At 43.3% G+C, this 15,511-nt stretch overlaps 1 protein-coding gene across 2 annotated transcripts in view; it reads right to left on the bottom strand.

Moving 5' to 3' along the window:
- The window catches only part of ppp1r21 (protein phosphatase 1, regulatory subunit 21), a 104,315-nt gene that overhangs the window by 82,473 nt on the left and 6,331 nt on the right, over nt 1–15,511 (bottom strand). Inside the window, exon 4 of one of the 2 annotated variants that reach the window (XM_043695616.2) lies at nt 10,193–10,294. In XM_043695616.2, the coding sequence (XP_043551551.2) occupies nt 10,193–10,294 (102 nt within the window). Of the gene's footprint in view, nt 1–10,192; nt 10,298–15,511 lie in introns of both variants that reach the window. The other variant, XM_043695615.2, reaches the window with a different exon arrangement.

The following is a 15,511-nucleotide window of genomic DNA, read 5'->3' on the forward strand; positions in this document are numbered from 1 at the left end:
CAGTCCATGCAGTGTAGATATGCAAACAGTATAATTATGGAGGGAATTTCAGGATTCTGAACCAGCAATATTACAAGAATGGTAACATAGTTCAAAGTCAGAATGACATGCGACTTGAAGGGAATTTGCAGGTGATGTTGTTCGCATGCATTTGCTGCTCATCCTTCTCAGTGGAAAAGATCATAGGCTTGGAGAATGCTGTCTTAAGAGTTTTTGAGAGATTGTGCACTGCATTCTACAGATGGTGCACACTGTTGCTGAGCGAGTGAATGCTCAGTTAATGGATGGAATACCAATAAAGCAGGTTGTTTTGTCATGGATTAATCAACCAGAGACCTGTAGATGCTGGAAATCAAACTGCTAGAAAAGCTCAGGTCAGGCACATCTGTGCAGAAAAAGCAAAGTTGACATCTGGCCCAGTGACTCAAAGAAAGTTCTGAAGAAAGTCACTTGGTGAAGTGGCAATCTTCCCAACTGATTCCACCATATTCTGATTTGAGACATGTAGATATGGAAAGGCTTTAGGTACTTAGGAGGCAGGTTACTTGCCACAGAACTGCCAGCCTCTAAGCTGCTCTTGTATCTACACATATTCATTTGTTCTTTCCTAAACCACCATCATAAGTACCATTTCCTAGCTGCTTTCAATTCCAATGAAGGGCCACTAGACCTGAAATATCATTCTTTTTCTTTCCATCGATGCTGCTCGACCTGCTAAGTTTCCCCACCACAGTTTGCATTCATAATAGCTGTTCAGTTCAGTTTCTGCTACTTACAAGACAAAATAGCCAAAAGAAGCAAGACATATACTAAGTAACTCAAATATGAAATGGTATTTAGATGCAAAAGGTCAATCTAATCTATTTATTATTTCACCAAAACATAACTTGAAAAATGTAAGGATTAACGTTTAATTATATTTTAAGAAAGGTGAAACGTTAATATTAAATAAATCAATCTAAGACCAACTAAAAGAAAAGCTTTTATCCAATAAAACCCAAGATTTAATTTGGGGTTAAATCAGCTTGGGTAGCATGGTGGCTCAGTGGTTAGCACTGCTGCCTTACAGCGCCAGGGACCTGGGTTCAATTCCAGCCTCAGGCAACTGCCTGTGTTGAGTTTGCACATTCTCCGTGTCTGTGTGGGTTTCCTCTGGGTGCTCCAGTTTCCTCCCACAATCCAAAGATGTGCAGGTAAGGTGAATTGCCCATAGTGTTCAGGGATGTGTAGAGATTAAGTGCATTCGTCAGGGGTAAATGTAGAGTAGTAGGGTAGGGGGAATGGGCCTGGGTGGTTTACTCTTTGAAAGTGGGCAGCATGGTGGCACAGCGGTTGGCACTGCTGCCTCACAGCGCCAGAGACCCGGGTTCAATTCCCGCCTCAGGCAACTCTGTGGAGTTTGCACATTCTTCCCATGACTATGTGGGTTTCCTCCGGGTGCTCTGGTTTCCTCCTAGGAGAATTGGCCAAGTTAAATTGCCCGTAGTGTTAGATGAAGGGGTAAGTGTAGGGGAATGGGTCCAGGTGGGTTGCGCTTCGGCGGTCGGTGTGGACTTGTTGGGCCGAAGGGCCTGTTTCCACACTAAGTAATCTAATCTAATCTTTTAATTGGAAAAAATATTTCTATCAAAACGCACTATGAAATAGTGAGGCTTTCAGTGCATTAATTGAGTTCTTCTAAAAGTAATAAAACATTGATTAAATACTTTGAAATTAGGAAAGCTGTAAATTTAAATCCCAGTGCAGTCAGTTTACATGTGGATATGTATAGAGACATTCCCCGCCTTCAGTGAAAGGCAGAAAAATAAGATAAAATAAATGGGTAGGTATACACTTATTTCACAACTAGATACAGAGTCAGGCTACCATTTGCTTGGATCAAAGCCTAACAAAGACAAAAAAGGAACAAAAAAGTACAAATTCTCTAATGGCTTAGTCAGTTAAGGCCAGAATATTTTGGATCTACATGCCATGCTTTTGAATCCTTTTATCCATTTTGAGCAGTAGTTGTGGAAGTTACAATCAGCCTTAGCAACCCAGGGCTGAGAGATGGGATGCAGGACAAATCAAGAGAATTACAGTCAAGATTCTGTCACTAGCTTTTTAAAAAGCACGCATATGAATAGGATCAGACTTCGTTTAAATTCCTTTACATAATGTCCCCACCCTGCAGTCAAATTCCCCTATTACTCAAATGGGAAATAATCACTCAAGCAATTATCACATGTGGAATCATACCCATTGTAAGTTAACAAGAACAGAAATTGCTGGAGAAACTCAAGTCTGGCAGCATCTGTGGGGAGAAAACAGAAAACAAAGATTAGGATGGTGGTGGTAATGAAGGAGAGGTGAGCAGGTAAATAGAGATAGAGCACAGAGAGGGAGACATAGTCAAAAAGTGAGGCACTGGAAAAGCACAGCAGGTCAGGCAGCATCCAAGCAGCAGGCGAGTCAACATTTTGGGCATAAACCATTTGAATGGGTAGGCAATGAAGAGGCCTTGTTGATGACAAGACAAAAGAGAAGCTAATTATGTGATGAGAGCCACGAGTTGGAGAGAATGGTAGGCTGTGCCAGCCAATCTTTCAGCCATGCCAAAATCCCAACCCCTACACAAACTGCTTTTGACATTGCATAAAGTGCCTTCTGGAAATCTAAGTACCAGCACGAGCACCAGTCTCCCTTCATACTAAGTATTACTTCCTCAAAGAATGCCAATAGATAGGGAAATCACGTCTGACCATTCACAAAACCATGTTGACTTTGCCTGATTACTTTGAACTATCCAGCTGCCCTGCAAAACTGCTTCATTAATAGCTTCCAACATGTTTGCTATGACAATTGTTAAGCCAACTAGCATATAGTTTCCTGCTTTCTATCTCCTTTACCTTTTGAAGAAGAGTAACACTCACTATTTTCCAACATAAAATAACCATCCTTGAAACTAGGGGGTTTTGGAAAATTAAAACCAATGTATCATCTATCATCAGGCCACTTCTTTTCAGACTCTGGGATGAAGTCCATCAGGTCACGGGCATGTATCACACTGCTCAGTCCATTTACTCAATAGTGGGTGGCACGGTGGCACAGTGGTTAGCACTGCTGCCTCACAGCGCCAGAGACCCGGGTTCAATTCCCGCCTCAGGTGACTGACTCTGTGGAGTTTGCACGTTCTCCCTGTGTCTGCGTGGGTTTCCTCCGGGTGCTCCGGTTTCCTCCCACAATCTAAAGATGTGCAGGTTAGGTGAATTGGCCATGCTAAATTGCCCGTAGTGTTAGGTAAGGCGTAAATGTAGGGGTATGGGTGGGTTGTGCTTCGGCGGGGCGATGTGGACTTGTTGGGCCGAAGGGTCTGTTTCCACACTAAGTAATCTAATCTAATCTAAAAAACCACTTCTCTGGTGTGATTAAGGCAAGAGTGGAGGTTCGCATTCAGCAGCCATACCCCAAGCCCAATGTCAGATCCCTGGATTGAGCATTGTGCCTTTGAAAAGATAAGTTGCCTCAGAAAGCCTTAGGCAAACTCTGTGCAGGAATTTGAAAATTGGAAGCATAAGGAGGCAATGAGATGTTTATGACCTGAAGGCTAACATATTCCTTCTTAACTTTAATACTGAATAAGTAGTTATGGTATTTTTAGTGATATGAAATTGCAACACTAGGATGGTCAGTTTTGTTACTTCACAGGGGGAGACAGGGAAGTAGTAGGCAAATAGTTAGTGTCAACTGGTTCAACAATAAGCCTAAGTGATAAACAGCCACAAGTAGGAGCTCTTATTGTGCTGTGATTGCACCCCTACCACAAGACCAGAAGGCCCAGGTTCAAGTCCCACCTGTTCCAGAGGTGTTGTAACAAATCAAACAAAATACAAAAATCGAGTGTATTTGTGGCACAACAGTAGTGTCAATACCACTGATCCAGGAATCCCATTTCCTCCAGAGGGATGTGATAGCATTTAGTCATAGAGTCATACAGTTGTACAGCACAGAAACAGACCCTTTGGTCCAACTCATCCATGCCGACCAGATATTCCAACCTAATCTCGTCCCACCTGCCAGCTCCCGGCCCATATCCCTCCAAACCCTTCCTATTCATATACCTATCCAGATCCCTTTAAATGTTGCAATCGTACTAACCTCCACCACTTCTTCTGGCAGCTCATTCCATACACCCGCAGCGTGAAAAACTTGCCCCTTACGTTTCTTTTATATTTTTCCCCTCTCACCCTAAACCTATGCCCCCTAGTTCTAGACTTTCCCACCCCAGGGAAAAGACCTTGTCTATTTATCCTATCCATGCCCCTCAATTTTGTAAACCTCTATAAGGTCACCAATCAGCCTCCAATGCTCCAGAGGAAACAGCCCCAGCTGTTCAGCCTCTCCCTATAGCTCAAGTCCTCCAACCCTGGCAACAGCCTTTTAAATCTTTTCTGAACTCTTTCAAATTTCACATCTTTCCAATAGGAAGGAGACCAGAATTGTACACAATATTGCAACAGTGGTCTAACCAATGTCCTGCACAGCCGCAACATGACCTCCCAATTTCTGTACTCAATACTCTGACCAATAAAGGAAACCGTATGAAACACCTTCTTCACTATCCTATCTATCTGCAACTTCACTTTCAAGGAGATATGAACCTGCATTCCAAGGTCTCTTTGTTCAGCCACTCCCTAGGACCTTACCATTAAGTGTATAAGTCCTGCGAAGATTTGCTTTCCAAAATGCAGCACCTCGCATTTATCTGAATTAAGTTCCATCTGCCACTTCTCAGCCCATTGGCCCACCTGATCAAGGTCCCGTTGTAATCTGAGATCACCTTCTTCGCTGTCCACTACACCTCCAATTTTGGTCTCATCTGCAAATTTACTAACTTTATTTCTTATGCTCACATCCAAATCATTTATATAAATGACGGAAAATAGTGGACCCAGTACCGATCCTTGTGGCACTCCACTGGTCACAGGCCTCCAGTCTGAAAAACAATCCTCCAACTCCCTCTGTCTTCTACCTTTGAGCCAGTTCTGTATCCAAAAGGCTAGTTCTCCCTGTATTCCATGAGATCTAACTTTACTAAACAGTCTCCCATGGGGAACCTTGTCGAATGCCTTACTGAAGTCCACATAGATCACATCCTCTGTTACTTCTTCAGAAAACTCAATCAAGTTTGTGAGACATGATTTCCCATGCACAAAGCCATGCTGACAAACCCTATTCAGTCCTTGCCTTTCCAAATACATGTACATCCTGTCCCTCAGGATTCCCTCCAACAACTTGCCCACCACTGACGTCAGGCTCACCGGTCTATAGTTCCCTGGCTTGTCCTTACCACCCTTCTTAGACAGTGGCACCTCATTAACCAACCTCCAGTCTTCCAGCACCTCACCTGTGACCATCGATGATACAAATATCTCAGCAAGAGGCTCAGAATCACTTCCCTAGCTTCCCACAGAGTTCTAGAGCACACCTGATCAGGTCCTGGGGATTTATCCACTTTGATGCGTTTCAAGATATCCAACACTTCCTCCATTATAATATGGACATTGTTAAAGATGTCACCATTTATTTCCCTATATCTATATTCTATATCTTCCATTTCCTTTTCCACATTAAATACTGATGCAAAATACTCATTTAGTATCTCCCTCATCTCCTGCAGCTCCACACAAAGGCCGCCTTGCTGATCTTTGAGGGGCCGTATTCTCTCCCTAGTTACCCTTTTGTCCTTAATGTATTTGTAATAACCCTTTGGATTCTCCTTAATTCAATTTCCAAAGCTAATTGTCCCTTTTTGCCCTCCTGATTTCCCTCAAAGTATATCCCTACTGCCTTTATGCTGTAAAGATTCACTCAATTTATCCTGTCCATACCTGATATATGCTTCCTTCTTTTTCTTAAGAAAACCCTCAATTTCTTTAGTCATCCAGCATTCTCTATACCTACCAACCTTTTCTTTCACCCCAATAGGAATATACTTTCTCTGGACTCTCGTTATCTCATTTCTGAAGGCTTCCCATTTTCCAGTCGTTCCTTTACCTGCGAACATCTGCACCCAATCAGCTTTTGAAAGTTCTTGCCTAATACCATCAAAATTGGCCTTTCTCCAATGCAGAACTTCAACTTTTAGATCTATTCTATCCTTTTCCATCACTATTTTAAGTCTAGTAGAATTATGGTCACTGGCCCCAAAGTGCTCCCCTACTGGCACCTCAGTCACCTGCCCGGCCTTATTTCCCAAGAGTCGGTCAAGTTTTGCACCTTCTCTAGTAGGTACATCCACATACAGAATCAGAAAATGTTCTTGTGCACATTTAAATTCTTCTCCATCTAACCCTTAACACTACGGCAGTCCCAGTATATGTTTGGAAAATTAAATCCCCTACCATGACCATCATTTATTCTAACAGATAAAAGATCTCCTTACAAATTTGTTTCTCAATTTCTCTGACTATTAGGGGGCCCATATGCAATCCCAATAAGGTGATCATCCCTTTTTTATTTCTCAGTTCCACCCAAATAGCTTCCCTGGATGTATTTTCGGGAATATCCCAAGTACAGCTGTAATGCTATCCCTTATCAAAAACGCCATTCCCCCTCTCTTGCCTCCCTTTCTATCCTTCCTGTAGCATTTGTATCCTGGAACATTAAGCTGCCAGTCCTGTCCATCCGAGCCATGTTTCTGTAATTGCTATGATATCCCAGTCCCATGTTCCTAACCATGCCCTGAATTCATCCGCTTTCCCTGTTAGGCCTCTTGCATTGAAATAAATGCAGTTAAATTTATCAGTCCTACCTTGCTCTCTGCTTTGTCCCTGCCTGCCCTGTTTGAATCGCTTCTGTTCTCAACCGTACCAGTCTCCGATTGATCTCTATCCTCACTATCTCCCTGGGTCCCATTGCCCACCTTACTAGTTTAAATCCTCCCGAGCAGCTCCAGCAAATCTCCCTGCCAGTATATTAGTCCCTTTCCAATTTAGGTGCAATCCGTCCTTCTTGTACAGGTCACCCTTACCCCAGAAGAGATTCCAATGATCCAGAAATGTGAATCTTTCTCCCATACACCAGCTCCTCAGCCATGCATTCACATCTGCTCTATCCTCCTATTTCTGCCCTCACTAGCTCGTAGCACTGGGAGTAATCTAGTTATTACTACTCTAGAGTACCTCCTTTTAAAATTCCTGCCTAACTCTCTCTAATCTCCCTTTAGAATCTCAACCTTTTCCCTTCCTATGTCATTGGTTCCAATGCGGACAATGACCTCCTGCTAGCCCCTCTCTCCCTTGAGAACACTCTGCACCCTCCTTGATCCTGGCACCAGGGAAGCAACACATCACTCTGAATTTTTGCTGCTGGCCACAGAAACATCTGTCTGTACCTCGGACTAGAGAGCCCCCTAACACAATTGATCTCTTGGAACCTGACATACCCCTCATTGTATTAGAGCCAGTCTCAATACCAGAAACTTGGCTGTTCATGCTACGTTCCCTTGAGATCCATCACCCTCTCCATTTTCCAAAACAGTATACTTGTTTGAAATGGGGATAGCCATAGAAGACTCCTGCACTAACTGCCTAGCTCTCTTACCTTTCCTGGAGTGAAGCCATCTATGTGACTGTATCTGCAACTTTTCCCCCTTCCTATAACTGCCATCCATCACATCCCCTTGCTCTTGTATATTCCTTATTGCCTCTAACTGTCTCTCCAACCAATCCATTCGATCTGATAGGATTTGCAACCAACGTCGTTTATTGCAAATATAATCCACAGTAACCCATAAACTCTCCTTAAACTCCCACATCTGACAAGAAATACATCTCATTGCAAAGGCCATTTTTGCTCCTTCACAATCTACAGACCCTGAAAATAACACCGTCTTATTCCTCTACAAAACACTGCTCCAGGTTAAATTAATAGTTATGGCTTATATTTTAAGTTTAATCAAGAGACATATCTCAAAAAACATAATCAAGAAAGAACCCACTCTACTCGCTACTACAGACTTTCTGTCGTCCACACTTAAAATATCCACTTATCTGTTTCTGTGCAGTGACCTCTCCCAAACAGGTTCCGCCAAGATTAGTTGTGAATTTCACTGGTTGTTAACTTTCCCAGATGCACTCAGATATCCAGCGATACATGAACACAAACAGCAAAGGCAGTAACTATGCAGGTTCATGGCTCTGTCAGTTTCTCTCTCTCTCTCTCTCGCACTGACCTCACCATGTGCTTCCTTTGTCTGTACTGCTTCCTTTTAAGACTGCTGTTGGTTTTTTTTCTCCAAAGTTCCAAAACAATGCAACAGCTTACAAAACAGTAATTGTTGCTCCTAGAATTCGAGGAAATCACCTCCAACACCTGAAATACCTCAAAAAGAAAAGCAGCTGTTACAACCAGAAATTTTTCCCGTCCTCCATCTTGGATCTGAACAGCTTAGAAAATATTTAAAGTGGCGGAGTCCCGAACTCAGAAGGTCCAGATTCAAGTCCCATACATAACATGGAACAGGAGAATCGACGTTTCTGAAGAAGGGCTTATGCCCGAAACGTCGATTCTCCTGTTCCCTGGATGCTGCCTGACCTACTGCGCTTTTCTAGCAACACACTTCCAGCTCTGATCTCCAGCATCTGCAGACCTCACTTTCTCCTCCATACATAACATGTCTGAGCAGGTATCTAAACTACCACAAGTGGACATGATTCTCATAGGCCCTTTTCCCTCTTCAGCTTAAAACAGCAAAAGCTTTCTGGCCAGTGTTACGCAACCTTTTGCGCAATTACATTAGATTACATTACAGTGTGGAAACAAGCCCTTCGGCCCAACAAGTCCACAACGACCCGCCGAAGCGCAACCCACCCATACCCCTACATTTACCCCTTACCTAACACTACAGGCAATTTAGCATGGCCAATTCACCTGACCTGCACATCTTTGGACTGTGGGAGGAAACCGGAGCACCCGGAGGAAACCCACGCAGACAGGGGGAGAACGTGCAAACTCCACACAGTCAGTCGCCTGAGGCGGGAATTGAACCCGGGTCTCAGGCGCTGTGAGGCAGCAGTGCTAACCACTGTGCCACCGTGCCGCCCACAATTAAGTGGGTTCAATCATGTTTTCCAATAGATCAGAGCCTATTATATCTGCTGCTAATTGAAATGACAAGAACAAAAGCAGTAATGAGTAAAGTAACAAAACTGATCATCCTTGTGTTGCAATTTCATATCAGTAAAAATACCATGGCTTAATCCTCAGTATTAAAGGGAATATTTTAGCTCTTAGATCATAAACTTCTTGATTGAAAATTTTAGGAGGAAGGAAACAATTCTTCAAACTCCTGCACTTAACTTTTACTTTTAGCATTATGACCTCCTTTGCATGCCTCTTCTTACTCAATTATTGATTACATATAATCAAATATTTCAGCTTCACACTCAATCCCCTTGAAAAATAACAAAGGAGATAGATTTTGAGGTGCTCTTGGTCACTAACCTGATTTCCACTTTCCTCTATTTTTGAGATTACTTATTTTCGGCTCTTAAAGAACACTGATGTGTTATACATTAAAAACCCTGTACAATCCATGTTGCTAATTTTAAAAAGAAATTCACCGAGTTACGAGATCTGAGTGAAAGTTTAGCAATGCTTTTTGATATGAAGTTTTCAGAATTTGCACTGAATATGTATTAGATAGCACATTGAACACAATAAAGCAAAGTACTTCAAAGAATGAATTAATAAACTACATTTGACACACATCCAATATTCCCATGTGTGATCAAGATCTTAGCCAAAGAAGTATATTTTAAAGAAAATCTTTAAGAGAGAGATATGGAGGAAATGCCTCATGATTGAAATTATAGGATATAAGAATTTAGTATTCATTTAATTTATCTATATGCACTTGCACAGGATTTCACATACTTCACAAAATCACCAAAACTGAAGGGATTGAGATTTTCCTAAATACAATTAAGTCAGCAAATGGCACAAACTAAACTCTGCAAACCTGATGGTTCTGATTTTGATCCATGGTTTGCAACAGATAATTGATGTCACATTCTGGACTCAGGAACATTTTAATCCTGTGACATGTGATTATAAATTGCCAGTTATCAGGATTTCTCGTGCCTAGTATTGCAACAATTACAAAAACTGCTTTAAGTGTGATAAATTTGACACTGTGGAATTAACTTACTTCTCTGTGCAGACGCTCATTTTCCTGTATTTTGTTCTGCAGATCTTCATCAAACACACTCTGTCGCTGTTGGCTCATTTGAGATGGAGGGTCAACATTCTTCTGCTGTACAAAGTCAGTTCAAAATTAGCACCTATCCTAATTTATATTATGCAAAAATGTATAATAGATGCTGCACAACTGTATATGGCATTTAGAACAACAGCGAAAATCTGAGCCAAAGGGGCATTATCTAACGTGACTGTCAACTCACGTATGTTTATTTCAATTTAGATTTCAATTCTTATCACCTCCACTGGGTGATGCTGTACTAATGTAATTGGAGTGAGCAAACATCTCCGTGTAGACAAAGTCAGATGGTCATCTTGTCCCCAGCCATCCCTTTAAACATGTCACAAAATATAACAGACCCAAACTTAATCTGATACATACTCGAGGGGAAAAAAGCTGCCCAACTTGTTCCTTGATACATTCCAGCTAGCACAAGGTAGACCTTGCCCATTGCTGTTTCTAAACTTAAGTCCAATGGATTCACAAACTCTGGCCTGTCATCACAATGAAACCAACAACATTCCTTAAGTTTATTTGTTAGCAGTTAGCTCACCTTGTGACCAACACCAAGAACAGCCTACTTGCTTGAACAAACTTCTGTTTCTATCCCCATTGACAATTTGGCATGTCAGCCTACCAAAACAGGCCAAAGACACATTTCATCAAATCTTTAGGAACTTCTGCAACCACCATGAAACGTTGTTTTTAATTTCCATGCCTAACCCTAACTGAGCAGTTTTCAGATTTCAGACCACTCTTTGTCCAATGTTCCCAAGCATCACTTTTCACATTTGGACTAATTCTCCTAATATCCCACCTTTCCCCACTATCAATTGACACACACACTCCTTTTCTTTTCATATCCCTCTTCTTTATTCCCATGTCAACTTCATTCCATTCTCAACTTTCCTTTCAATCACCACCCATCAGTATTCTCTCATCTTCAAACTTCTTTGACTAGATATCAACTCACTGTGAAAGGCCACTGGGGATTAACAAAGAATTCAAAGCCAAACTACTTAGGCTATTTAAAGACAATTGATAAAAGAATCAATACTTGAGATAAATATAATTACAAGTATTCCTTTCCTTACACAAACACATTAATCTACATTGCCTCAAAAGATTGGAAGCTGATACAATAATCTACAAAAGAAATTGGATAACTATTTGAAAGAGGAAGTTTCAAGCTTCTGGAGTAAAACGGAGATGGAAACCTAATTGGATGAATCTTTCAAAACAGGCAGCACACGCACAATGAGTGAAATAGGCTCCTTCTGAAATACACACCACTTAGATTCTCAATAATTAGGTCATTAGACTAAGATGTAGGGGCAGATGAAGGCCATTTGCCCCATCAAGTCTATTCTTCAACTTAATCAAATCATGGCTGATCTATGATTTGGAGATGCCAGTGTTGGACTGGGGTGTTACAAATCACACAACACCAGGTTATCATCCAATTGGTTTCATTGGAAGCACTAGCTTTCGGAGTGCTGCTCCTTCATCAGGTGGTTGTGGGGCGCACAATTGTAAGACAAAATTTATAGCAAAAGTTTACAGTGTGATGTAACTGAAATTATACATTGAAAAATACCTTGATTGTTTGTTGACTCTTTCATCTGTTCGAATACCATGATAGTTTCACTTCTTTCATGTGTAAATGAGAAAACTTTTAAAAATAAGTTACATTCTCAGGTTAACTGTAACAATTGGTGTCAGCACAGATAAGATGTTGAGATGTTGAAGGTGTTAGCCAGTGTTCCCTGTCTGTGCCATAATGTCTAGACTGATTCTAATCTAAAAAGTGAATTTTTGCATGCAGTTTTTGAGCAAAGTACAATGTCACTCAGCAAGTACAAATTCACCTCACAACCACCTGATGAAGGAACAGCACTCCAAAAGCTAGTGCTTCCAATTAAACCTGTTGAACTATAACCTGGTGTTGAGAGATTAATGGCTGATCTAGTACTCAACTCCACTTTGCCTTTTCCCCAGAACCTTTACTGATGAAAAATCTGTATCTCGCTTTAAAATAATTAATGACCTAGCTTCAACAGAAGCTCTGCCAGAAAGAATTCCACAGATCCATTCCCCTCTGAGAAGGGATTCATCCTGTCTTCCACATGTGATCCCTTACTCTGACATTATGTCCTCTGTTCCTAGACATGCTGTATCACCAGGGAAAAACAATCCTTTCATATCAACTTCACAACTTTGGGGGGGGGGGGGCGAGCGAGGGGGGGGGGCGCGAGCGAGGGGGGGGGGGCGCGAGCGAGGGGGGGGGGGCGCGAGCGAGGGGGGGGGGCGCGAGCGAGGGGGGGGGGGGCGCGAGCGAGGGGGGGGGGGCGCGAGCGAGGGGGGGGGGGCGCGAGCGAGGGGGGGGGGGCGCGAGCGAGGGGGGGGGGCGCGAGCGAGGGGGGGGGCGCGAGCGAGGGGGGGGGGCGCGAGCGAGGGGGGGGGCGCGAGCGAGGGGGGGGGCGCGAGCGAGGGGGGGGGGCACGAGCGGGGGGGGGGGGCACGAGCGGGGGGGGGGGGCGCGAGCGGGGGGGGGGGCGCGAGCGAGGGGGGGGCGGCACGAGCGAGGGGGGGCCGCGGGCGAGGGGGGGGCCGCGGGCGAGGGGGGGGGGCCGCGGGCGAGGGGGGGGGCCGCGGGCGAGGGGGGGGGCCGCGGGCGAGGGGGGGGCCGCGGGCGAGGGGGGGGCCGCGGGCGAGGGGGGGGCCGCGGGCGAGGGGGGGGCTGCGGGCGAGGGGGGGGCTGCGGGCGAGGGGGGGGCTGCGGGCGAGGGGGGGGGCGGGCGAGGGGGGGGGCGGGCGAGGGGGGCAAGGGGGGGCAAGGCGGGGCGGGGGTGAGGGCGAGGCGGGGGAGGTGGCGCGAGAGCATTGAATTTGTTCAGTTACTGCCTTTGCTGTTTGAATTCATGTATCCCTGGACATCAGAGTGCTTCTGGGAAAACAAAGCAGTGAAAAACATAACTGATCTTGGAGGAACCTGCGTGGGAGAGCTCACAGCACAAGAACAGACATGTGCAGCCTTGCGGTAAATCTACAATGAGTACAGTGTGTTCTTTCTTGATTGTATGGTTTATTGAAGTCCATATCTTGATTCAGAGAATCGTGCGTTTATGGAATGAGCTGCCAAAGAAAGTGGTGGAGGCTGGTATAATTGCAACATTTAAAAAGGCATGGGTATATGAATAGGAAAGGTTTAGAGGGATCTGGGCCAAGTGCTGGAAAACGAGACTAGATTAGGTTAGGATATCTGGTCGGCATGGACGAGTTTCCATGCTGTACATCTCTAGGACTCTTATATAATGTACATGTAAATTAACTGAGTGTCACAAACTTCTCATTATCTGAAAAATTGAACCACTGTATTAGCAGTGTAAGCGTGGTGGAAATATTTAGTTTCAGTCATTTATGTTTGGCATGAGTAATACTATAACAGAACCCTCTGTGGCATTTTATTCCTAAGTTGCAAACCTCAGCAATACAACCAATGTTACCAAACTGTCAAAATAAAACAAAAAGCAGCAGCTACAGGAAATCTGAAACAAATAGAAATTGCTGGAGAAACTCAGGAGGTCTGCAGCATCTGTGGAGAGAAAGCACTGTTAATGTTTTGTGTCCAGTGACCCTTCTTCAGAACCGATTGTAGCTAGGGCAAGATGGTATATATGCCTAACAAAAGGAATGGCATGGGCAGGAACTGAGTGAGTGGATAGGCAGAGATGAAGCCTAGTGAAAGATAATGACAGTTAAGGAGACAAAGGAGATGAATGATAACATGCCAGGGAGAAAGAAATGCTGCTAATGGGGACCACATATGTGAAAATGGGTTGGCTGTGCTGGAAGCAATCCCAATGACAGGGTTTAGGGTGAGTTAAGGACATAGAAGATGGTGTCGAAGTTCTAAAGTCATTGAACTTGAGGCTACAGGGTCCCCAAGTGGAAATGGAGATACAATCTTTCAGCTTGTGCTCAATTTCACTGGAGCATAGCAGCAGGCCAACAGAAACGTTGGCCAGGAAACATGGTGGCATGCTGAAATGGCTGGCAATTGGAAAAACACTTACATTTTGCCCTCAACTTCTTAAAATATATATGTAAATGATTAGGATGAAGACAAAGGTTTGATTGCAAAGTTTGTTGGTGACACAAAGGTAAGTAGCAAAATTACAACATAAACCTACTTATGTGCCAAGCAGCAGATGGATAAACAGTGTGTTTTGCATCAAACTGTTATGTTGCTGGGAAGCAAAAGGATTACAGCTACACACTCTTACCAGAATGTTTACACCACTACCCAAAAATGGAGAAGCAAATGGTAATTTCAGTGATTACTTGAAGGAAACAAAAACAAAATTTCCAGCTACTAAAGTTATAGAGTTCAAAAGTATCAAAGCAACAAAAGCCTGATAGCTGTGAAGGTGAGAACAAAGATTTGCCACGTCAAAGGTCAATAAAACAAACTTTGAACTTTTCAAAACTATAAATCCAATAATCTCCTACTGAACATCTGCTTTTACCTTCCTGACTTGGTGGGGAAAATATGTCTGAGATTCCAACTAATGCTGACCATTATTTGCAAAAATCTTTATAGCTACCAGGTGATTCATAGACCAAAGTCAAATGAAAAAAAGCTTCACATTTTTTTCTTAAGTATAACAATGGCCAATGTTAGAAAGAACAGAGTATCAACTCCTCACTTGTGAATTTACAGTGACAGCTGATAGCCTAAAGAGTATCTGCTAGAATCCTGTGATGGAATCCATGAGGGAACTACCTCAATGGGAGAGCCGTGACAAACTATCACACAGGTGGAAAATTAAGAAAGCCTGTGGCTCATATGGCATTCTAGCTGAAGCGCTCATTGTTGGCAGGCACTGCAAACACCAAAACTGAATGAACTCATCCAGCTGAGGGAAGATACAAAACCCTCTCCTGACCTCAGGAATGCAATGATCGCAACTATTGTCAAGAGAGATCAATCTTGAGGCTCCAGTCATGGTTGATCAATTGACTTAAAGGAGTGCATGTTTGAAGCAAGTTCAAAATCTCACAACACCAGGTTATAGCCAGACAGGTTTATTTGGAAGCACTACTCCATCAGGTGGCTATGGAGTACAAGATCGTTGGACACAATTTATAGCAAAGATTTACACTGTCATACAACTGCAATGATATATTGAACAAACCTAGATTGTTGTTAATTTAACAATCTAGGTTTGTTCAATATATCATTGCAGTTGTATGACAGTGTAAATT

The sequence above is a fragment of the Chiloscyllium plagiosum genome, unplaced genomic scaffold, assembly GCF_037043375.1.
Source record: "Chiloscyllium plagiosum isolate Xiang-an unplaced genomic scaffold, Cpla_swu_hap1 HiC_scaffold_10, whole genome shotgun sequence".
Taxonomy (NCBI): domain Eukaryota; kingdom Metazoa; phylum Chordata; class Chondrichthyes; order Orectolobiformes; family Hemiscylliidae; genus Chiloscyllium; species Chiloscyllium plagiosum.